This window comes from Danio rerio, chromosome 2 (assembly GCF_049306965.1).
Source record: "Danio rerio strain Tuebingen ecotype United States chromosome 2, GRCz12tu, whole genome shotgun sequence".
NCBI classification, from domain to species: domain Eukaryota; kingdom Metazoa; phylum Chordata; class Actinopteri; order Cypriniformes; family Danionidae; genus Danio; species Danio rerio.
The window spans coordinates 31,304,291-31,328,800 of NC_133177.1; the positions used below are offsets into that span (position 1 = coordinate 31,304,291).

At 34.4% G+C, this 24,510-nt stretch overlaps 1 protein-coding gene across 1 annotated transcript; it reads right to left on the minus strand.

Annotated features, from left to right (window-relative positions):
* Nucleotides 1–6,667: 6,667 nt before the first annotated feature.
* zgc:56556 lies at nt 6,668–24,506 on the minus strand. Its single transcript, NM_200331.1, is given in 9 exon segments — nt 6,668–7,141; nt 12,633–12,772; nt 15,344–15,410; nt 15,591–15,712; nt 18,507–18,569; nt 18,791–19,205; nt 21,374–21,523; nt 24,041–24,186; nt 24,391–24,506. Coding segments are annotated over 9 exon segments (1,320 nt in total). The 5' UTR covers nt 24,460–24,506; the 3' UTR covers nt 6,668–6,993.
* Nucleotides 24,507–24,510: the final 4 nt, after the last annotated feature.

Here is a 24,510-nt window from a genome sequence, read left to right on the forward strand (position 1 = left end):
ATCGTATATTGTGGAGTCCGATGGCAAAGAGTACAGGAGAAATCGTCGACATCTGCTTCCTGTAAAAGAACCACTACCACACTGCAGACAGGCCGATCTGGAGGACTTGTTGTCACAACTTCATTCTATGCCAGACAGCAACAGCCCACCTAAAGATGCTGTGCGTACGGAAGAGAACATTCCACCTGAGCCAACTGATCAAAAGTTGCCTTATCGTACTAGATATGGTCGGGTTTCAAAGCCTAATCCAAAGTACTTTGACTAAATGTTGTTAAAATCAACATAAAGAACATATTATTGCAGAGAGTAATTCTGATAGTTTATTGTTATTTTCAGTTGCAATGCAAGTTTTGCTATTTCTATAAGTTACCAAGACATTTGTAAAGTTGTAAAAGTATTCTCTTAGAGGGAGAACAAAAAAACTAAAGAAAGGGGATGTAGATAACTGCTATGTTCATATATGGTCTTTCCGGTGCCCGGAAGAACACAGTTTTCCCTATCCGGGTGGTTGTACAAGTTGGTGATGTTATGAGCAGCCAAGCACGTGAAAGCTAAAATAAAGTAAGCCTATTGTTCCTGATAACTGTCTCCATTTTTTCATATCAACAAACTACAGCCTCCACATCAAAGTTCCTGAAAGAAAGGTCAATGTGCTCCAGGATTGGCCCGCCCAGTCATCAGACATGAACATTATTAAGCATGCCTGGGGTAAGATGAAGAAGGAGGCATTGAAGATGAATCCAAATAATCTTGAAGAACTCTGGGAGTCCTGCAAGAATGTTTTCTTTGCCATTCTAGATGACTTTATTATAAGTTATTTGAGTCATTAATAAAGGAAGTGTCTGGGGAGAGGGAAGTCTGGAGTTCTCTCCTTAGACTGCTGCCCCTGTGACCTGGCCCCGGATAAGCAGATGAAAATGACATGACATGACAATACAATTCTTGAGATTTCATTGGGACAACATAATTTTTTTATGTTCAATCCACATGAATTTGTTAAGTGTTAAGTTTGCTTAATCGATTTGTGTTGGGACAACATGAATGTATTGTGTGAAACACTGCATTTTTTACAGTGTACAACTGTGCACAATGCCTGTGAATGTGCACAATATACTGACACTGAGACAAAGCAGATGAAATAGAACTGATTAAATGGACTTGTAACTTTATTTATTCTTCTTTAATTGTTCTTTTGTAAGCAATAGTTTGATTCATTATGCACCCATGATCAAATAATACTACTATTACTACTAATATAATAATGAAGTATATTTTGATAAAGCAATATTTAATTTCTCTTTTGAGGTTTATTTTTTTTCAAGATTTTTTTATTATTATTGTGAATTGTAGCTCAATGTAATTGTAATGAAAATATATATATACAATTATTAAGTTGTGTGCAAAAGGAGCGATTTTTATTTTTAAAGCCTTTTTTTTTTGTTTATTTTGTATTTTTAATCACTAATGAAACCACCATGTATGAAGAAAACATACTGTGTTTGTGTTTTTGAAGAACTTTCTCTATTATCTTTTATTTAAACATTAACAAGATAAACTTTTGCCGTTTCCTGGTACATAAAAATATATTGAGCATAAAAAAAAAAAAAAAAAAAAAAAAAAAAAATATATATATATATATATATATATATATATATATATATATATATATATATATTTTATATATATATATGTATATATGTATATAAAATATATATATGTATATATATATATATATATATATATATATATATATATATATATATATATATATATATATATATACTGGATTATTAGCCCCCTTGTATATTGCCCCCCAATTTCTGTTTAACGGAGAGATTTTTTTAACACATTTCTAAACATAATAGTTTTCATTCATTCATTTTCCTGTCAGCTTAGTCCCTTTATTAATCCGGGGTCGCCACAGCGGAATGAACTGCCAACTTATCCAGCACATTTTTAAGTAGCGGATGCCCTTACAGCCGCAACCCATCTCTGGGAAACATCAACACACACACACACTCATACACCACAAACAATTTAGCCTGCCCAATTCACCTGTACCACATGTTTTCGGACTTAGGGGGAAACCGGAGCACCTGGAGAAAACCCACGCGAACGCAGGGAGAACATACAAACTCCAGACAGAAACACCAACTGAGCCGAGGCTCGAACCAGCGACCTTCTCGCTTTGAGATGACAGCACTATCTACTGCGCCACTGCCTCGCCCCAACATAATAGTTTTAATAACTAATTTCTTTTATCTTTGCCATGCATGATGACAGTCAATAATATTTGACTAGATATTTTTCAAGATACTAGTATTCAGCTTAAAGTGACATTTAAAGACTTAATTAGGTTAATTAGTTTAGATAGACAAGTTAGGGTAATTAGGAGAAAAAAATATTATTGCAAATACTGTAAAAAATTCCTTTTTTTTTTTTTTTTTAGTTAATTTGTATCAGTTGTAAAATACTGAAAAAAAAGAAAAAAAAAATTACAAGGGGGCAAATAATTTTGACTTGTACATGCATTGGACATCCATTGTCATTGGTCAGTTTGCACTGGAGCTTCTAGCATTAGTGCACGGAAGGAAATAATAATAAAATAACCATCTTTATTATTTGCACATTATCCACATTAGGAAAGACTTGAAAACATTGCAAGTATGATTTAAAAAGCACTTTTGAGGAGGCTCTGTTGATTTTTGTAGGGTGCATGAGTCAGTAAAGAGCCAAAAAAAAAAAAAAAACTTGTCAGTTTCAGGTCGAGTTCAGGGTCAAAACAATTTAGACGTTCAGCGATGCGCTGTTATTCTCCGCAAACCATTTACTCCGACCAATACTAGGACTCATAATTCACTCAGAGATTACTGTTAATGGTGTGTATTTAGCAGGAAAGAGAAAGCCCAAATGCGTCATAGTTGATCTCCCGAGAGCATCTAAAATGGCAGCTCGTATTAATGCATCATGCAAGCTTGTATTTATCTGAAGTAAACCGAATAAAGCAATTTATATGCAAGATGTAAAAGTGATGGAACATTAGTAATTGCCGTTTTCTGCAAGTCAAAGCAGTTTGGTGGCGGTCTGCTATTGACCTACAAATTGATGTCAACTGTTGCATTGTTTAGCGTTTGTTACGTGTATGATTGCCTGTCAGACATTAAAATCAGTTCACGCAGAGACGTTGTGCTGATGTTCGCGGGCGTGCATAAAAAAGCATTTATTAAGAACACATTATACATAAATCCAGCCGAGTCAATGCATGCTAAAGATTTGATTGAATTCATTTAAGGCTTTATTTAATAACAAAGAGTGTGTTGAGAATGGATTTTCATCGACTAGCGTGCTGTGTAGGCTCATGCTGGAGTTCTAAAGGCAGTGCATTGGCCTCTTTTTCACTGGATTCAGACCAATTACTGTTGAAGAGCCTCTGTCACCACCGATTAGTGGAGCAACCGATCAGTCGGTGCTTTTTAAGTGACTGGTCGGAGTAATTGAGACCGGTGTCTCCTCTTATGCCCTCTGTAGAGTCCTGGACAGTGTTTGTGGAACAGAACAATGTCAAACGCTTACATCCCACACTTCTTACCGGTTATAAAAGAACTAGAGTGTTAAATCGCTGTGATATTAAAGGCTTGGTGACAGTAATATGGCTAGTTCATCCCAAAATGAGAATTCTGCCATCGTTTCCTTGCCCTCAGGTTGTTTCGAGCATATGAGACTTTTGTACAATTTGATTTCTGTCTCCGCTGAACCCAACACTCTAGACGGATGCTTCAAAATGTTTATAAAGAGATCAAAAACTAAATCTTTATATATTAAGCCAAGGCTGAATTAATCAAATTCTTCAGAAGAGACATGACTGTACTAGTGAGGTTTGTTCTTGTATTTGAGCTTCTGTGTATTTTTGTGATGAAAGTTTTTCCTGTGTGTGAATAACAGTCCAAATACAATCTCCTTGATTAAACCACTAGCTGCATATGGATTTACATTTGATCGCTTGATTAAACATTTGAGACCTTTCGCAAAGTAACTGAAGTCTTTCAGATCTTGAGTCAAAATATCCACGATCATGTTCTGAAGATGAACGATGTTATGGGTTTGGAATAATATTGACCTTATTCTTCACATACGAGTGGGCTCAAATTTTTTTTGGCTTGAGAATTCTGGTTTCATTAACTTCCATTGATTTCTACGCTAAAAACCAGCTTGTGTTGCTTCATGTTGCAAACAGATATTTTCCTATTGTGTTGTTCTACTTTTTATCATGAACTCTCTTAGTAGTTTGACAATTTTGTTTTTTTATTCCTACACTGTAAAACCCAAAAAGTTAAGATAACTCAAATCATTTGTAGAAACAGATTACAACAAACCATTTAGGTAAACCTAATGAGTAATGTGAACATAATCCATTAGAGTAAAAGAAGCAATTTGAGCACAGTAAAATCCAGTAAATAAAGAGAACTCAAACCAACTGAGCCCTGTCAAACCTAATGAGACAACTCAAACCATTTAAGGAATCTGATTTTAACTCAAAACAAACCATTTTATATGAGTACTGTGAACTTACTCTATTTAAGTTGAAGTAATGAGGTATTTAATTAACTCATTACCTTCAACACTGAGTTCAAAATTTTTTTTCAAACGAGTAGAATTAACTTTTGGTCAATTTTGAGTTAACTACACTCATTTCATTTGATAAAGTTGACTGTTGGGTTTTACCGTGTAGTCATTTCTCTCATAGGCAACTGAATCGGAAGTTCTAAAATTGGGAACAGGAATAAAAACAGGAGCGCATTTCCGCATTGCGTAAATGTTGACAATATTTATTTTTTGGGGTCGTCATGAAAAAAAGTTGCTGTACATTTTACTAAATCTAGATGTAGATTACTGTAGATAATTGCAACTCGTAATTATCAAATTTACACACACAGTCTGATTGGCTGACAGCCGTGCGATATTTCCGTTATGACAGGACTCGTACAGCCTCCTCACCCTTGTGTATTACTCCACCCACATAGAGTGACAGCAGCTCAATAAACTCACTACAGTTTGACAAATAATGTTGCTGTTGGATAACATAAAGTTATTTTGAGGCTTTTTTCAGGCAAAAATGTAGTTTAGATTGCAACTATGTTGCTTAATTATAAGGATAGTCATACTGATACAGAGCAGAAAAAGGATGGATGATGTTCTGCTGCAAGATAGCGACAGAGATTGCATAATAAGCCTGTAGAGGAGAAAAACTCTATAAACTCTATAAAAGTATATTTTCAAACTACACCTGATCAAATCATTACTAAACTGGTGACATTCTAAGTCGATCTCTTTTCTTTATGTTGCAGTGCTGTATTTATACCATGTATGTATGTATTTTGTCTTGGCCACTCTTTGTATAACCAATCTGCCTTTTGGTAAGCCACTCTGGTGGGACACTAAGGCACTCGGCCTGTGGTCTTATGTTAATGCACGCCTCCGACCAGTGCCGATATACAGCCATATCGCTACTCATGTGATATTGCTCATATATATGCAGTATTTACAAGTTTTGTTTCCCATATCTGGCAACCCTACATATAGCCAATATATGGCTTTAAAGTAATAAAAAAGCAGGATGAGAGTTGGACTTAATTTTTCAGGAATTGTCACTTGAACATTGTTGTTTCCCATTGGTTGATTTCATGTGATTGACAGGCTGTCGCAACCTTGCTTTAGTATCATCAAAATTTTACAAGGTGAGGGGCAAGTGTTGTATGCACAGATAATTTACAATTATCACTTGTTGGTATCTTTCTAAATAAATAAATAAATAAATATATAATCTTGATAGATAGATAGATAGATGGATAGATAGATAGATAGATAGATAGATAGATAGATAGATAGATAGATAGATAGATGGATAGATGGATACTTCCAACAAAAATGGAGTAATGAGAAGTGGGCGGGGCTTTCTTTTTTGCACATCATTATCTTGTAGCAAACTAATGGTAAGAGGGGCGTGGCTAAGAATATTGTGGCTGAAGCAGTCAAACTGACATCAACAGAGAAGAACTGCCACTAAATGTTTACAGTCGATTTACTTGCACAGATTAATTGTTTACCTAAAGAATAACTATGTGATCTAGCAAATTAAACACTGTCAATTTTGATTTCACTCTGACTGTTAGAAGATCATTGTTTACTCATCTTTATATAATTCTAAAACTGTTTGATGGTCTTTAATCAATAATAATAAAAAAAAACTTTCATTTGAGTTTGTCCAACCAATGAAAGTCAATTGAGTCCAAGACAATACTGAACTTTATGAATGTTCCACAGAGGAAAAAGGCCATACAAATTCGGATCAACACAAAATTGAGTAAGCAACATTAGCATTTAAATTTTGGTTTTTAATATTCCTCTGCATGCACATTTGCTCAGCATGCAGTGTTTTTAGAGTCAGGTCAGGGATATTTGGGGGGGCGTTTTAGAAGTCTGTGTGTGTGGAGCAGTACAAAGCTCAGATGAATTGGTATCCACATCAGGCTTCAGACAAAGACAGCAGAAACACCAGCGGCCACACAGGAAGAGGAGAAAAGTGCTGTCTTATATCAATGCATCTGCTATTCTCAAACTGAAGCCTGAATGCATTGGGGATGAATGACTGCAGCACAGAATTCATATGGAAATCTTGGGCTTTTTATTTTGTTGTTCTGGCGACAATACAGATACATTATTACCAAGGTTTTCCAGTATATCCACTCTACAGTGGCAGGGGCTCGTATTATGAATGAATGCACTTCAAACATATACACGAAAACCTCTTGAATTAAAAGCCCATTTCCCAGCTGGAAATTAATTTTCTTTTCCATTCACATCCATACATTCGTTGTGAGATATGCACTCAACCGCAAAATAGTGCAGGGCAAATCTTAGCATGGTTCAGCATCTGAAAACAGTCATTGAAAAAAAAAAAGATGCTGCAGCTGATGATGAATTTAACCTCTCTCCTCATGCGGTGTGTGATGTGCTCTCTGCTGGTATTGATTCGTAATCTCTGTGAACATCTAAGCAGCCGAAGAGGGACTCTAGAATGTTCAGCACTCTGATCTGGATGGAATCCACTTGTTCAGCTGGACAATACTCATCCAAACTGGATCTGACAAGAACAAATAGAAGTTCAGGAAACACCTTGATACTACTACATACTTTTCTGATTTTATTACAACTGAAAACGTTTATATTGAACCGTATAGAGCATAAAATAAATGCTCACCAAGCACCAAATGTGAGTCATTGAAACAGTATATGAAAAACTGATAATGAAGTGGAAGGTAACAAAAGGTAAATATGATATGCTTTAGTGCAGGGGTGCCCAAACTTTTTCGTATGAAGGGCCAAAAAATAAATGTCATTAAGAGCCGAAGGTAAATATACCAAACTATATTTAATTAATGTTGCCATGGTTATTTTTGTAATTTAGGCCTATTTAACATTTCAAAATAAATAGAAAACATTATTTTAAAGAATATTAACCAATCAGTATAACTTTTTTAATGATAACTTATTGCAATAAAAACAAACAATGACATTTATAACAGTGGAGTTCAGTGCTGAATACACTAGAAAAACAGAATCTGCCTTTGGCTTCATTTGCTCAATAAAGTCTACATTTAAACAAAATCTGACTCATTTACACCATTTAACTGAAACATTTAATTCCAGATAGCTTTAAACAATAAAACTAAGGGTTACATTAAATTTAAATAGACAATAAATAATTAATAATAAATAATTTCTCCAGCTTTGGTCCGCGGGCCGTAATTTGGGCATCTCTAGATTAGCGCAATTATTAATCCTCAAATACTGTATTTATTCTGAAAGGTACAGGAACTGTCATGCTTTCACAGTAAAAGCACATGATGTGTTAAATGTCGCAGTTTAAAGACAATGCTGCATGCTTTGAGTTATTATGTGCATTTAAGTGCACCCGTGATAATATGCTCTAATTCATTAATTTTCTTTTCAGCTTAGTTTCTTTATTAATCAGGGGTCACCACAGTGGAATGAACCACCAACTTATCAACATATGTTTTACGCAGCGGATGCCCTTCCAGCTGCACCAGTGATAATAATGTTTTAAAAATATGCTGGCGGGCGATGCAGTGGCGCAGTAGGTAGTGCTGTCGCCTCACAGCAAGAATGTCGCTTGTTCGAACCTCGGCTCAGTTGCCGTTTCTGTGTGGAGTTTGCATGTTCTCCCTGCCTTCGCGTGGGTTTCCTCCAGGTGCTCCGGTTTCCCCCACAATCCAAAGACATGCGGTACAGGTGAATTGGGTAGGCTAAATTGTCCGTAGTGTATGGGTGTGTGTGTGTCTGAATGCGTGTGTGGATGTTTCCCAGAGATGAGTTGCGGCTGGGAAGGGCATCCGCTGCGTAAAAAACTTGCTGGATAAGTTGCCGGTTCATTCCGCTGGGGCGACCCCGCATTAATAAAGGGACTAAGCCAACAAAAAAATGAATGAATGAATGAAATATGCTGGCAATAAAAAAATGACATTTTTCAGAAGTTAAAACTGGGAAAACCAATTTGTGTATGCATAAAAATAGGTAAATGTATAAATATATAAATCTATAGATGTAAACGAAATATTTAAAATTACTTCAAAAAAATCATTTTCTTAAATTCATTCATTTTTAAGCTGTATAAATGATAATAAAATATCTGTAAAGACATTTTACGGTAATTTAGAAAAAAAAAAAACAAACATCAACTTTCTGCAGGTTTTACAAAGCCAAAATTAAGACTTTAAGTCATTTTTAAGAACATTATGAATCACATTTTAGACTTATACAAGACTAAACAATGCAGAAAAGATATTTACTTGCCCTATCAAAAATAATAAAATCAGTTACTTTCTTAAATACAGGGTTATTCAAAAAGAATACCACAACTTTGAAAATCGAAAACTCTGCAAGGAAGAAAAGGAGAGCAAAGCTCTTTCTGTCGTCGATTTAAGGAAGCTCCGAAGTTTCACATTGAGGAACTAAAAGAAGGAATAACTGCAGCCACCCAAACTGTTGTGCCCGAGATGCTACAGAGAGTGTGGAACGAATTTTATTATCGGGTTGATGTCACTTGAGTTTCTGGAGGAGGTCATACTAAACATCTGTGAACTTGTTTTCTACTGAAAAAAAAAAATTGTAAGTGCTCTTCACATTGATTAATTACAAAAGGTTCCATCATGTTTCTTTGATTACTTACAGATTTTCAAAGTTGTGGTATTCATTTTGAATCACTCTAATTTGAAGAATGTGTCAAAACAAGCAAATGCTAGTTGTATTTTTTTTTTCAACATAAGTTTTCTTTAAAAAAACAACAACAAAAAAACATGCATAATAATTTAAATGTATGCACAACAGTCTATTCAGGTCAGCGTCCTCATTATATATGGTCTATAAATACACAGAGAACTGTTGAATAAATGTTATTGTGAGAAAGATAATTAAACCAAGTCGATAAATAAGAGTTTTGTTAAAATATTTTCTGAGAGGGATCATTGGTAGATGGGTGTTGACCCGAGAGTGTAGCTTTACATGGACAAAGTAAAATTAGGACCTGTTTTAAATTATTTAAGACCTTCAATACAATATTTCAGTGAAGAAGAGTTTTTAAGGCCAAAAGCTTTTTAAGGTCTAAAGTCTTTTTAGGATCCTGATATTAATGGCAAAACCATATATGAATATTTTACATTCTACACCCTTAGCACTCCCAAAATATATCAATCAAAATGGTGCATGCTGGCCCTGGTGATGTGCTGTCTACATTGGGTATTAAAAGACTAGAAAATGAAAAAAACCTTCCCATGTTCCATGAAGGGCTGCGCTTCCCCTTTGCTTCCCCCAGATAAGAGTGTGATTGATGAGGGCGATGTTAAGTCTACTCATTAAAAACCCTGCTAACAGATCACTGAGAAACAAGCCTCACACAACACCATCTGTCTCAACTGCACACATACAAGCATCTGCTTTTGGACCAGCAGTCAGTCTGCAAACACTCATTACATCCTAATTTACAATATTAATGCAGACCAAAATCAAAACAAGAAATCTGAATCTCTAAAATCAGCCAATATTATTAAAGGGACGGTTCGCCATTGTTTATTCACCCTCAAGTAGTTACGACTTCCTGTTTTTCTGTTGAGCACAAAAGATTTTTTGAAGAATGCTGGAAACTGGTAGTCACTGACAAAACAAATGACAATAGAAGTCAACAGCTACCAGGTGCTTATGGCTGTCAAGGCTGTTTATGTTACAAAAACAGCCTGCTGTCACTTTAGGAACATCGCCAGGTGATAAAAAAGGAATATGTTATTCATTTCTGATGCTGAATAGCTAGTTCTTGTGATCATGAATCTGACACTGGATTGTTGTAAGGCTCTATTAGCTGGTAGCCCTACATCTTTAAGAATCAAAGTAAGACCAGAATGCAGCTTTATAGTTAATACCAGGTCCAGAAAATATGATCATCTCACCCACAATTTGATTTTCTCTTTGCTGGCTAACTAAAAATACTACTGTGTACCTGTATTAATAAAGCTTTAAATGGTTTACTTCCTCAATGGGCTATATGCACAGCAATTGCTGTCCATTTCTAGCTCTAGCTTTTGGGTATCCTTCCACAAGTTTCTCACAATAGTTTGAAGGAATTTTGGCCCATTCCCCCTGACAGAACTGACAGTCAGATTTGTTTGCTGTTTTGCCCGCACAAGCTTTTTTAACTCTGCCCACAAATTTTTTATAGGATTGACATCAGGACTTTGTGATGGCCACTCCGAAACATTCACTCTGTTGTCACGAAAGCACATTCTAAATGATTTGGCAGTATGCTTAAGGTCATGGTCTGTTTGGAAGACCCATTTGTGGCCAGGTTTTGATTTTCTGGCTGATGTCTTAAGATGTTGCTTCAGTATTTCTACATAATGTTCTTTCTTCATAATGCCATGTATGCTGTGAAGTGGACCAGGCTCTCCTGCAGCAAAAAAGCCCCACAACATGATGCTGTCGCCCCTATACTTCACAGTTGGGATGGTGTTCCTAGGCTTGTAAGCTTTCCCCTTTATCATCCAAATGTAACACTTGTTGTTATGGCCAAACAGTTCAATCTTAGTTTCATCAGACCACAGGACATGTCACCAAAAATTATTATTTTTCCCAGTGTAATTTAGCAAATTGTAATCTGGTCTTTTTGTGATGTTGATTCTGGCTTGTTGATTTTCCCATGTTGTCACAAAAGGAAGCAGTGTATTTGAGGATTTCCTTAAATACTAATCTACAGTTGTGCCTCCAATTAACTCAAATGTTGTCAATTAGCCAATCAGAAACTTCCAAAACCACACACTATCATCTGAGTTTTTTTCAGAGGCATAATAATCTTATTGTATGTAAACTTGACTTTCAAGAAAAGTTATAACAATTTCTCGAAATATCTCTCTCGTTATGCTGCTATTAAACATAACAAAAAGAAATTTGATAATCCTACCTTACAAAATCGAGAAAAAGTTTAGTCTTATAGAATCAAAAAATATAATTATAGAAGAACATTTATATTATTACATATCTATATTTACATATTTATATACATATTTATATTTTTACAAAAGAGTGAGGTCTAGGTTTAGGCTTGGGGTAGGCAATGATAAAATATGATTAAAAAGTAATTTAATAAATAGTATAAGTACTTTCGTTAACCTCCGGCCACAGCTGTATCCCTTCTAGTACCAACCAAATATAGAATGACAGTACCAGTGAGGACCTCATAATGTACTTACAATAAAGTAAAAAAAAAGAAACATTACATTTTCCCTAACAGAATTTAATCACTGCTTATTATCATGTTCATCTTGCTTGAATACCATCATTACTGTACCTATGTGATGTAAAATCCCATAACTTTACATTTTTGCAAAAAGTACATTACTTCTGATAACCGCTTCTTTTCCTAATTGAAAAGTAGGTCACACTTTACAATAAGGTTCATTAGTTAATGTTAATTAATGCATTTACTAACATGAACAAACAATGAACAATACATTTACTACTGTATTTGTTCATGTTAGTTAACTTTAGTTAATGAAAATACAGTAGTTCATAGTTAGTTCATGTTAACTCATGGTGCATTAACTAATGTTAACAAGCATGGACTTGGATGTCAAAAATGCATTAGTAAATGTTCAATTATGCTTAATAAATGCTGTACATGTGTTGCTCATGATTAGTTCATGCTAGTAAATGCATTAACTAATGAACCTTATTGTAAAGTGTTACCGAAAAGTATAATGCTTTCTTACAGCAAAGTGATGTTATGAAATATGCATCATGAAAAGCGCTATGCAAATAAACTTGAATTGAACTGATTTGAATTTGAACATTCTTCAAAGTATCTTCTTTTGTGTTCAACAGAAGACAGAAACTCCAAAGATTTGAAACAAGCGGAGGGTGAATAAATCATGACAGGTTCATTTCTGGTTGAATGATTCCATTAACCTTGGAGACATAACAAAGCATGAGTGAAAGTTTAAATGATCAGATGTACTTCTGAGAAGAAGCTGCAGAACAGATGTCTATATGTGCTCTAATGACTGATGTACCTTGATATAGTGACTATGGTGGGTTTCGGCAGGGTTTCTAGGAAGAGCTGCACGGCCGTGATCATTTGTTGGATCTCCTCGTCACTGCTGATGTGGTGTGGGAGTTCGGAGTAATCACAGGTCAAGCCTGCTTGATGCACCTAGACTCAACAGCACAGGCACAAATAAATCAGGTGAGACGAGCCTCAGCACTACAAACCCAGAGGGGCAAAATTGCTATCGTTCATGTTCTGTTTGGAGACACTCAGCAGCTTTCAAAAAATACAGTGCGTACGAAAAGTATTCAGAACCCCTTAAAATTTCAATCTTGTTATTTTAAAATCATTTAAGTTCATTTTTTTCCTCATTAATGTACACACAGCTCACCATATTGACAGAAAAGCACAGAATTGTTGACATTTTTGCAGATAGTAAGTTTGGCAAGGAACGGCAAGTTTATTTATAAAGCACATTCCATACACAATGGTAATTCAAAGTGCTTTACATAAACAATATGTCTGTATTAATGAGGAAAAATTACCTAGAATGATTTTAGCAAATGGCTGCAATATAACAGAGTAAAACATTTGAGGGGATCTGAATACTTTCTGTACCCACTACATGCATTTAATTCAGACTTACATTCTAATATAAGTCAATGAGCAGTGTGTGTTATTGTGCATTTTTAGGAAATTAGTTATCTATGGTTTAGTATTTTGATGTTCAACATTAGAGTCGCTTGTGTGTATTTTTTGTGTTTGTGGACACATCAGTGTTTTTAGATATGTGGAGTACAAATTATAGTCTTTATTGTGAAGTAAGGAAAAGGTAAAATAAGAATTCAAGGAAAGATAGGCCTACATAATTATTATAGAAAGCATCAAGTTGCATGTTTGCTATACTGTTGTTTTTTTTACATTTAATTCTTAATGTAAGTAATATGGGTATTAATAACTGTAGATGTTTTCAATAATTAGATTAACATTTCAGACGTTTTCATTAAAACTTATGCAGTAGCTATGATTTCATCAACCATAGGGTTGCTGTTGCTGACATATTCTTTATTAAAATATGGAAAGTACCAAAAAGAAAGGTCTGCATTAAATAATTTATTAAATAAATCACTGTGTGCCTTTGTTAGCCTGCCGCTTACCACATACTGACGAAAACTCACAGCCGAGATGTTTGTTTTTCCTTTTCTCCTGTGCTTTATTTAGTAAATTATTAAGTGCCGACCTTCTTTGGGACTCATTTGAAGTAAATTGGTCATAGCATAAAACTTATCTGGTAGTGTGGTGATTTACGTTTGGTTAATTAAAATATGGGGAACTAAATACACTGTATTGTATATAATAAGACTAAAAGTTAAAGAAAAACACTTTTAGGTTTGTATATGCCTAAGATTAATACTAAAGAAAATACTGATGATAATTACTACATTTCTTAAATAATACCAACACCAGATTATTTAGAGCAGGGGTGCCCAAACATTCTTAAAAGAAGGGCCAAAAACTAAATATTATTGAGAGCTGTGGGTCGAAGATAAATACCAAACTATTTTACATTAAAGTTGCCATGGGTAATTTTCTTCATAATACTTTAAAATAAATAGAAAGGGTTACTATCAATTTTATTATCTAATACAGTACAATTTTATCTAATGCAGTACATTTTTTTCCAGCATAGTTTTCAATTATAACTTATTGCAAAAACATAAGCAATCACATTTATAACACAGTGGAATTCAATGCTGAATACATTAGTCAAGCAGAATAAGAACTGCCTTAATTCACACACCAAAGTCTCTTCACTGTCCTCTATCAGTCGTGTGACAGTATGCACATTTTAAACTAAATTACAACATTTAAATTAAAACATTTAATTTCAATTAGATTTTTGTAGCTTCACAATAAAACAAGCAAACAAATAAAAGGTTACATAATATTTAAATGACAATATCTAAACCATCCCTATCATCCTCCCTCTTTTCTCAGATGGGATGGCCGGCCAAATCAAAGGTTACCATGGGCCAACTTTGACCTACAGGCCCTAGTTTGGACATCTCTGATTTAGAGTGATATACTGCTGATAACGGATAGTGGTAGTTTTATGTTCTACCTTTTAAATTAGAACACCTTTGTAAAAGAAATACAAATAAAACCTTTATTCCCTCAATTCAACGTTTCATGTGAGTAATTGGGCTCAACCATAAACAAAGACATTACCTAAATCAATATTCTTAGCTTTATAAACTTTGATGATTATGATTTGTTAACTTCAAACTTTAAAGCATGCCTGTTACTAGTTTTATGTTAATAGTTCATAAAATGAACTAATTCCTAAAATTCTAATTTGTTTACATGTAGCAATACACTCCCAACAGATGCTTATTCTCATTTCTTTTAGTGTATTTTTCAACATTGTTCAGTGTCAAATTGGCCCCAAGCTGAAACAACGTGACTAGAATAGATGTGAGGTAAATGTCTGAAAAATGAATGTGTACTCTACTGTAAAAGAGGGATAAAGATTCAATATCAGCTGCCGGCTGAGTTCTGATTATTTCAGAGGAACTTATTAAAAGAATATGAAGGTTAAACAAGAGGTCACTGAAGTTATAGATACTATTTTTCTTCTTCAAATAAAATAAAGAAAAAGACACTATTTGGGATATATGAAATGACATACACTAAAAGCATGATTAAAATATCCACTAAAATATAAAACAAACACACCATTTCATAGTCCGGAGGTGATGGTCGATTCTTAAGACTGTGTACAAGTCCGAAAAGAGATTTCATTCTGCAAAGAAAATGAAAAAAAAAAAAATCAATGCATTAAGCCATGCCATCTTCTGCTTGATCAAATGAACACGGACAATGTACAGTAATAAATCAAGGCCAGTGGTGTACTGATATGAAGCCATAATAATAAAAAAAAAAAAACACAAAACACAGTGTCAGTGACAGCAGTAACGTGTACCCTGGGTTTGCTGCTAAACGTTCAACAGTTTCCTGGCCGTCATCCTCAAGCAGGTCAGCGAACGCAGCCTCCAGGTCTTCAAGCTGACGCGTGCGTCTCTCCACACATTCTAAAAGCTCCTCCTGAAAACCAAACACACATGGATGTGTAAAGACTGTTATTTGCAGGACTCCCACTCTAAGCCAAATGTCAAATTCCCCGGCTTTCTCCTGAAAAGCTGAATTTCCTTGACCCATCCATCTAATTTTCTTCACATAAACGTGGTGTGACCCCTAGTCTAATCACTTGTACTCATTTTGAGCCATACAGCTTGTTATGCTGCTAGATGTTGCAAAGTGCTATTTTCTAATTATTTAATTATCATGTATTGAATTTGAAGCACAGGTAGTTTGGCCATTTGCTGACACTTGTTATTTCTAGCCATTTACCCATAATGCCAAATGAATCGGAAGTCCAAACACATTTGCAAAAAAAAGAGAGCTAACTTTCCACACTGCAAAATAAGGTGAATAATGAGCAGAAAAACAGCAGCTGATGCGATGAGCACTGAGCAGGTACAAAACAATGGAGCATTTTAATAGGTACAGCCTGGTGACTGCATTTGACTTGAGTGAATGCCGGTTGATAAGCAGAAAAAGAATAAATTGTCACTGAAGAAAAATAGACTAACAATAACAACAGGCAAAGAATGTGAGACAATGCAATAAATATTATTTTGATGAATTGAAAGTAAAATGTCAAAACAAAAGTACCTATTATTCCATGACTTGGACAATAATTCCCTGACTTTCAATGTCTGCAATAGACCTTTTTACAATTCCATTTTTTGTTTTGTTTTGTGATCATTGCTCTAAAATAAGTTCTTTTTGAATGTCTGAATAAAAAAATAAATAAAAAAACTTTTTCCCCTATTGAACAAAATACATTTTATTTTAGCAAACATTTATAATATTTTAAAACAGTAAACATGACAGGCTAAATAATTCAAATAAATCACTAATATCTGCTCTCTTCATTAGTTTCAAAAACACTGATTTCTTTACAACACATTAAACAAAACTTTCATATGCCTGGGAAGCGGTATAACAGAACTTTTTTGCGGTTTTAAAACCTTGACTTTTTCAAACCTCGGTAAACCTTAAAATCTGTTATCCCATGTCGACTACTAATATTATTTGTCTTTATTGATCAAATAATATTTATAAATGCATCACGGTTTCTATAAACCAACCAAGCAGCCCATATGTTTACAGCATCAATATGTGACCAGAAGAATAACAATAATGAAGAATGACTACTTAAAAATCAGCTTTATGAGTGCCGGAATTTATTTTTTAAATAAAATAAATATATTAAAAAACTAAACAAAACTGTTACTTAATAAAAAACCTACAGCAAAACATTGGAGGACAATTGGGAGCATTAGAATGTACTTGGGGAAATTAAAAGTTTTAAAGAGAAATGTTTTAATTATTTAAGACATACTGTAGAGCCCAATACTTTAGTGAATTAAAAAGATTTTAAGGCCCTAAATTTAGGTTGTTTTTTCAGACTTTTTAAAATCCCACAGAAATCCTGCAAGTTATGCAGCTCATCTTTAAGCAGAAATTCAAGCTAAATAAAAATGTTGCTTTAGTGCAACACAACAAATTATGAATATGAATATCTTCTTTTTTGAGTGCTTTATCACAAGATGTCCCTTAACAATCACATTTTCAGTCAGTAGCCAAATGCACTTTTTGAAGTGTGTGAAACTGGAAAGGCTCGAAACATTTTAGATCCTTTTTGAAACTGTTTAGTAGGGCTGCACAATGTATTGTTTTAACAGCGATATCACAATGTGTGCATCCACAATAGTCACATAGCAGGATCTGCAGTGTAGAATTGGGATTATATTTGACCAGGAGTCACAGTTCAGAACATGAAGTCATTGGGAATTTTTACCATAATGTAGAAAATGTCTTGTTTTAAGGCCTAAACATATTTTAGTGAAATAATTATACAATGAAGATGCCATGTAGTGTTATTCTATATGTGATTATTCAATTTCTGTACCGCTATTTAAGTCATCTAGTGAAATTGCATTCATATCGCAATATAGAGTTGAGATCAGAATTATTAGCCCCCCTTTGATATATACATATAACTATATATATATATATATATATATATATATATATATATATTTTTTTTTTTTTTCTTTTTTTCTTTTTTTCTTTTTTCCCCCAAATGATGTTTAACAGAGCAAGGAAATTTTTACAGTATGTCTGATAATATTTTTTCTTCTGGAGAAAGTCTTATTTGTTTTATTTCAGCTAGAATAAAAGCAATCTTTAATTTTTTAAAACAATTTTGAGGTCAAAATGATTAACCCCGTTAAGCTATATTTTTTTCGATAGTCTACAGAACAAACCATCATTATGCAATAACTTACCTAATTACCCTAACCTGCTTAGTTAACCTAATTAACCTAGTTAAAACTTTAAATATCACTTTAAGCTGTATAAAAGTGTTTTGAAAAATATCTAGTAAAATATTATTTACTATCATTATGGAAAATTTTAAATAAAGCAGTTATTAGAAATGAGTTATTAAAAGTATTATGTTTAAAAATTTGTTGAAAAAAAAAATCTTTGTTAAACAGAAATTGAGAAAAAAATAAACAGTGCTAATAATTCAGGGGGGCTAATAATTCTGACTTGAACTATATCGCAGAAAAACAAAACATGGCAATGTCCGATTTGTTTTAATATTGTGCAGCCCTACTGTATAGTATTGTTTACTCGTGATCTGATTGTCAAAACTGCATCTTATTAATACTACCTGTAAACAGGCCCATAGTTACCAGAATGTTGTCTGTTGTGGATGAATTAACAGAATGAATTAATAGTACAATTGATTAACAATCTTAATTACCTCATCAGGATCCTGCTGTGGCTTGCTGAAACTGTATAATTCTTTCAGGAGTGTAAACTCTTCCTGTAAAAAAAGCAGAGGAAAACAGACAAATAGATATAGCTTCCATATAAGCTGTGAAGATTTCAATTAAACAAAATAATCAACGTCTTCCATTTTTTTCTATTAGTGTTTTCTATATCAGTAAGTTACAACCTAAGTGTGTCAAATGTATGGAGAAGTAATTCATGTCTGAAGAAACAAAATGGGCTACATTTAACAATGGTTGTGCTGACTCACTCCACCTGCGAGAACATGTCCTTGAAAGGGTTCTTACAGGAGAAAAAGTCCAAGTCAATGTCAAGTATGAAAGGGTCGGTTTGCTCAATGACTGCTAAAAGCTTGTCTGTGATGTAGCTTGTTGACCCATCATCGGCTTTATTCTTGGCTGTCTCGCTGATGTTTCCTGATGCAGCGCTGCCATCAGGCGGTTGAGAAGAGGAAGTGCAAGGGGTGTCTGCTTTTAACTGCATGTCGTCCTGCGTTTGAGCTGCTTTAGGTATTTTAGCACCGCTTTGTCCATTTTCAAGCTTAGTTGTCTGTGAGCTGACGACAGGATCCACTCGAATGACGTGTAAATGTAACTCCTTTGGGTTTTCCAGGTGATCCAGAGGAACGTAAAGAGCGTCACTCAAAAAGTAATCGTCTTTGCTTGTCACCCTGCAAAGTGAGAAGGGATTTCACGAGGGTCCTTAAAACAAAATATTTTTTTTTTTTGTTTTATAAATTTAAGACATGAGCAGTGGAAAAGCAATTTTTGCTTTTGATTCTGATTGTAATGTACTTTAAAAAAAAGCTTCTTCAGAACAATTAGTGTGAAAAGCTCTATACAAATAAACTAGAATTAATTGAAAAAGGCAAAATGTATCTGAATTATAGGTTAAAAAAAGATCTGAATTATTTGGAATAGAGAAAATGCTTTTTTTTTTTGTAATAAAAAGAATAGAATCCTTATCCTGCAATAATGGAGGCTGCAGTATCACAGCCACAGTTCTAAGATCCTAGTTTTTTGTGTGTTTGTGTGTGTGTGTGTGTGTGTGTGTGTGTGTGTGTGTGTGAAAGGGCATAACTAGGGCCAGACAGAATCTGCAGACATGTTTTGCTATTTCTTCGGAGAATTTTGTAAAACAATAATACCTTTTAAACTTTTATTAAATGTTCACAATGCAAATCCAATTAAATTAACTTAATTGGTAAACAAGGCAAGTATCGTATATATCTACTAAAATACAGAACATATTACTTTGCACTGTAAAGTACAAACTGTATTGTGAATAAATCATATGGACATTTTCATGTTTGTCAATAATATTTCTAAATTAATTGAAAAACTGATTAAATATAAACTAACAACCATTCACACACAAGTAAATAAATAGACTCAATAACGGGCTTAAATTCTACAGAAATCTGCAGATTTCTGCGCATGCAGATTCCGTGTGGGCCTAGACATAACCTACTGAGTTGGATGACCAATAACACTAATTTGAATGTAAGAAGTTTTATTTTAAAATGTTATTTGTATAATTCAAAGTAAACATAGTTAAAATTAATATTAATAACTTAATTTTTTTTGTAATAAAATGTATTCCAGGACCATTTTTGGAATTTTTGACCAACCAAGGCCTTATCATTTATTTTATTTAGCTTAAAGCAAGGGTCATTAATCTCAGTCCTAGAGGGCTGGTTTTTCTGCACAGTTTAGCTCCAACTTGATTCAACACACGTGTCTGGATGTTTTAAGTATACCTAGTAGGTCTTGATTAGCTTGTTCAGGTTTGTTTGATTAGGGTGGGAGCTAAAATCTGCAGGACACCGGCCCTCCAGGAACAAGCATTTGACCCCTGGAAAAGCATCTGTTTTACACAGCGGATGCCCTTCCAGCTATACCATATTCATTTTCTTTTCGGCTTAGTCCCTTTATTAATCCGGGGTCGCCACAGCAGAAACGACCTCACATAGAAACGCCAACTGAGCCAAGATTCGAACCAACAACCCAGCGACCTACTTGCTGTGAGGCGACAGCACTACCTACCGCGCCACTGCGTCGCCCCCTCTATTAAATACAAATGAAGATATTTTGAAGAAAGCTAGAAACCTGTAACCATCGACTTCCATAGTATTTACAGTACTTCCCCTACTATGGAAGTCAGTGGTTACAGGTTTTCAGCTTTCTTCAAATAATCTTCTTTTAGTGTTTAACAGAATAAAAAAAAATCTAAAATGTTTGTAACAACTTGAGGGTGAGTAAATGATGAGTAAATTTTCATTTTAGGTTTTTCATTCCTTAAATAATTAAACTGCTTATTTGCCCTGTTTGAGTACCATGGGAGAGATTCTAAAAAAAGAGAAAGCTGTGGTCAAACACGTCTGCTTATCGTGTTTAATTAATTCATTTTCAGCTTAGTCCCTTTGTTAATCTGGGGTTGCCACAGTGCAATGAACAACCAACTTATCCAGCATTTGTTTTTACACTGCCAATGCCCTTACAGCTGCAACCCATCTTTAGGAAACACCCATATAATCTTATTCACACACATACACTACGGACAATATAGCCGGGACTCAATCCAGCAACCTTCCTGCTGTAAGGCAACAATGCTAACCACTAAGCCACCGTGCTACCTCTTATTGTGTTTATATGCAACAATATTTGGGACAGTAGCTCAACATCAGGATATGTAAACGACCCCATGTATGAGTGTTTCTAACAGTACAGTGTTATCTGACAGTGTGGAGATCTCATCCCTATTAAAAGTAAATTAAAGTAGTCATGAGTGAATGTCTGCTGCCATCTCATGGCTACATGCTGCTGTGCGTCTCCTGACCTGATGGTGGTGGTGGATGAATCTTTCCCCACACACATACAGTGCTGTCCTTCTCTGATCTGCTGAGCCCAGTATGGATGCAGCCAGGCTACGTGGGACACGTGTCCAGCATACACCATTGGCATAATCCAATTCTCAATGCTCAGCTCTCTGCAAGAGCAAACAAAAACATGTCAAGTCTCATATTCACTGTTACAACCACTGGTGTGAGCAAATATCAGCAGGCTTTAGTCTCAGCAGCATGAGTTGCCTTTTAAAGTTCCTCAGTCTTTCAAAGACAGAGGAGTATTTATGCAGACTATTAATTTGTTCAGGCTTTGCTTCAGCAACAATGGCACATATTTCAAAACACAGTCCAACAGAGGACCATACAGTTTCTGTTGTGTTTTCTGTCAATAATGTAACAAAAAAAAAAAAAAAAAAAAAGAACAGATAATTGATAATCTGAGTTATTCCATCATTTTTTAAATCATCCAAAGTTAAAACATCAGTATTCATTCATTTTATTTTTGGCTTAGTCCCTTTATTAATCTGGGGTCGCCACAGGGGAATGAACTGCCAACTTATCCAGCATATGTTTTACACAGCGAATGCCCTTCCTGCTGCAACCCATCACTTGGAAAAACATCAGTATTGTGCTTTTTTTTCAAATTAACACAAGGAGCGAGGGGGAGAGCAGCGGTGAAAGTACATTTTTTCTTAAAAATCTCATTTTAAAAGATGATGTTTTTAGCAGAAATATATATATTTTTTTGCTGTGGTTGCTAACTCACAACAGTGGTCTATCTAAATCAGGTGTTTTTTGTATCAATGCAGAACAACTCCAATATAACTTCACTTTAAACAAAAGTTGCACATAGTTGTTTTTGACCCCATCAGCAGGGATAAAAGTAACACACAAGTGGGTACAAAAATATTAATAAAACTATATTTGCTAAATTTACTGTCTTAATTTTCTTTATTTTAAATACATCTGCTAATAACCTTGTTAATTTTAACTGCAAACATATTTGTCCTATATTTTTGCAAAAACAATTAAGCAGCATTTTCATTTTAAATTTCACTTTCATCAAATGTTTCAAAAGCAACCCACCAATGCAAAATGTTAACATTTTCTATAATATTTTTATTTATTTTTTATTATTATGGGCAATGTGCATTAATCTTATAAAACATATGAGTCAAAACACTGACAACTAATGTGGAATTGAAAAATAAGGCAGGTCTATTAGTAGTGGGACATAAAAAACTGTGTTACTTTTGTCCCCATAGGAACTTCTGTCGATTAAACATGTTTACTTGTGTTACTGCACTAAATAACTTGTAGATTGAACATTTCTGTGACACATGAAAACAAAACTTGTAACAGGGAAAAAGAACCACTTTGATAATTTACTTTTTACACTTAAAACTGAAATTTGAAACTAACACGGCCCTGAAATTACATGATATTTGGCAGTTCCATCAGGAGTTGCATGTTGAATGTGCTGTTATAGCCTAAAAATCAAATGTTGTCTAGTGGTGGGCAAAGCGAGGCTTCGTGAAACACTAAAACAGTCGAAGCAACTGTGTCGAAGCTTCGAAACGTTTCGAAACACCAGTCTACGGTGCGACCTAGTGGTCATTTTATTTGTATTGCACTGAAACAGCTTCAGCAAAGAACAGTTGAGCAGATTGGGGTATTAAAACCCACTTTGTAGCAATGAAGCTACAAGTGGTTTAGTCGAGCGGTTAGAGTTTGTGACTACCATCTGGGTATAGTGGGTCCGAATCCAGGCTGATAAAGTTATTTTGAAAATGCTTTAATACCAGTTGGTAATGCTTTGTTTTTGTATCGTTTTGTTTCGACATTGCTCTGACATCCGAATAAACACCTTGTAAATAAATTTGTATTGTTTTGGTCATAAAAAAGGGTTTTTGCTAGATAAAGTTGTGGCCAGAAGATAACAATATTTATTTATATTATTAATTAAATTTCCCATTGTATTTTATTAACGACTATTCAAAACCTAACCCCATCACTGTACTGTAAAAATATTAATTATTGTTTTACAGTGTTACAAAAATGATGCTAAATTGATGGTGTATCCGCAGCTGTATCCTATCTAGACTTAGACTACACCATAAAACAGTAACATGATTAAAATACATAAAATGTTTGTACTAGTCGGGATTCGAACTCAAAATTAATTTGAATTACAGTTTCCACGTGCACACGCAGGTGTTTCGAAACACTTTAGTCACGTGACCTAGGTGTTTCGGATCATGCTTCGGTGCAGTGTTTCGAAACACTTGCGCTTCGGGATCTCGACACTTTGTCGAAACGTCAATTTCACGTCAGCCATCCCTAATGTTGTTAGGGATCATTCCACAGTGGTGACCCCCTAATAAAGGCACTAAGCCGAAGGAAAATGAATGAATGAAAATTATAACTTGACTGTCAATTTTTACAGCATTAATATATGAAAACAGACATTATATATTGAAAAATTTATATTAATTTGTTAAATTAAAATCACCATTAAACAATCATTATGAAACAACACATTATTTTCAGATATTGGGAAAAACCAGGGACAATTGGTCTTAGTAAAATAAGGACAACTTTTAATGTTTATTATAAATGTCTATACTTGTGTCCAAAGTTGTTGAAATCCTTAAACTCACCTGAGCAGAGTCTCTTTATCATACACTGTATCAGCAGGCATATTCACAGGAATGAGGAGATCAGGGTGCGAGTCCAAATGAACCATTTTAATGCCCTTCATTGGAATATGTCTAGACCCAATGGCACGATATATGTGCTGGACAACCTAAAACAGAAAAAAGGTAACAGTACAATTAAATGGTAATTGTTTACATGTTTAAATAGTGATCTATCATTGAAAGTTCCAGTTTTGTTTTTATTAATTCTTGGCTTTATTCATCATAATTTTTTACTCGTTTTGCCGAATTTGTTGGTAACTTAGTTAGTTCGCGTTAAATCAACATGAACTGAAATGACGTCCTTTGTCTACCTCGTGATGGTCCTCCACAATCCATACGGGCAGTTTAGGATAAACGCGTTTCTGAGGGGGTGCGTTCATATTTTAAAGATTTCTTATGCTTTTCTAAAGCTACGATAGCATTTGACAGAT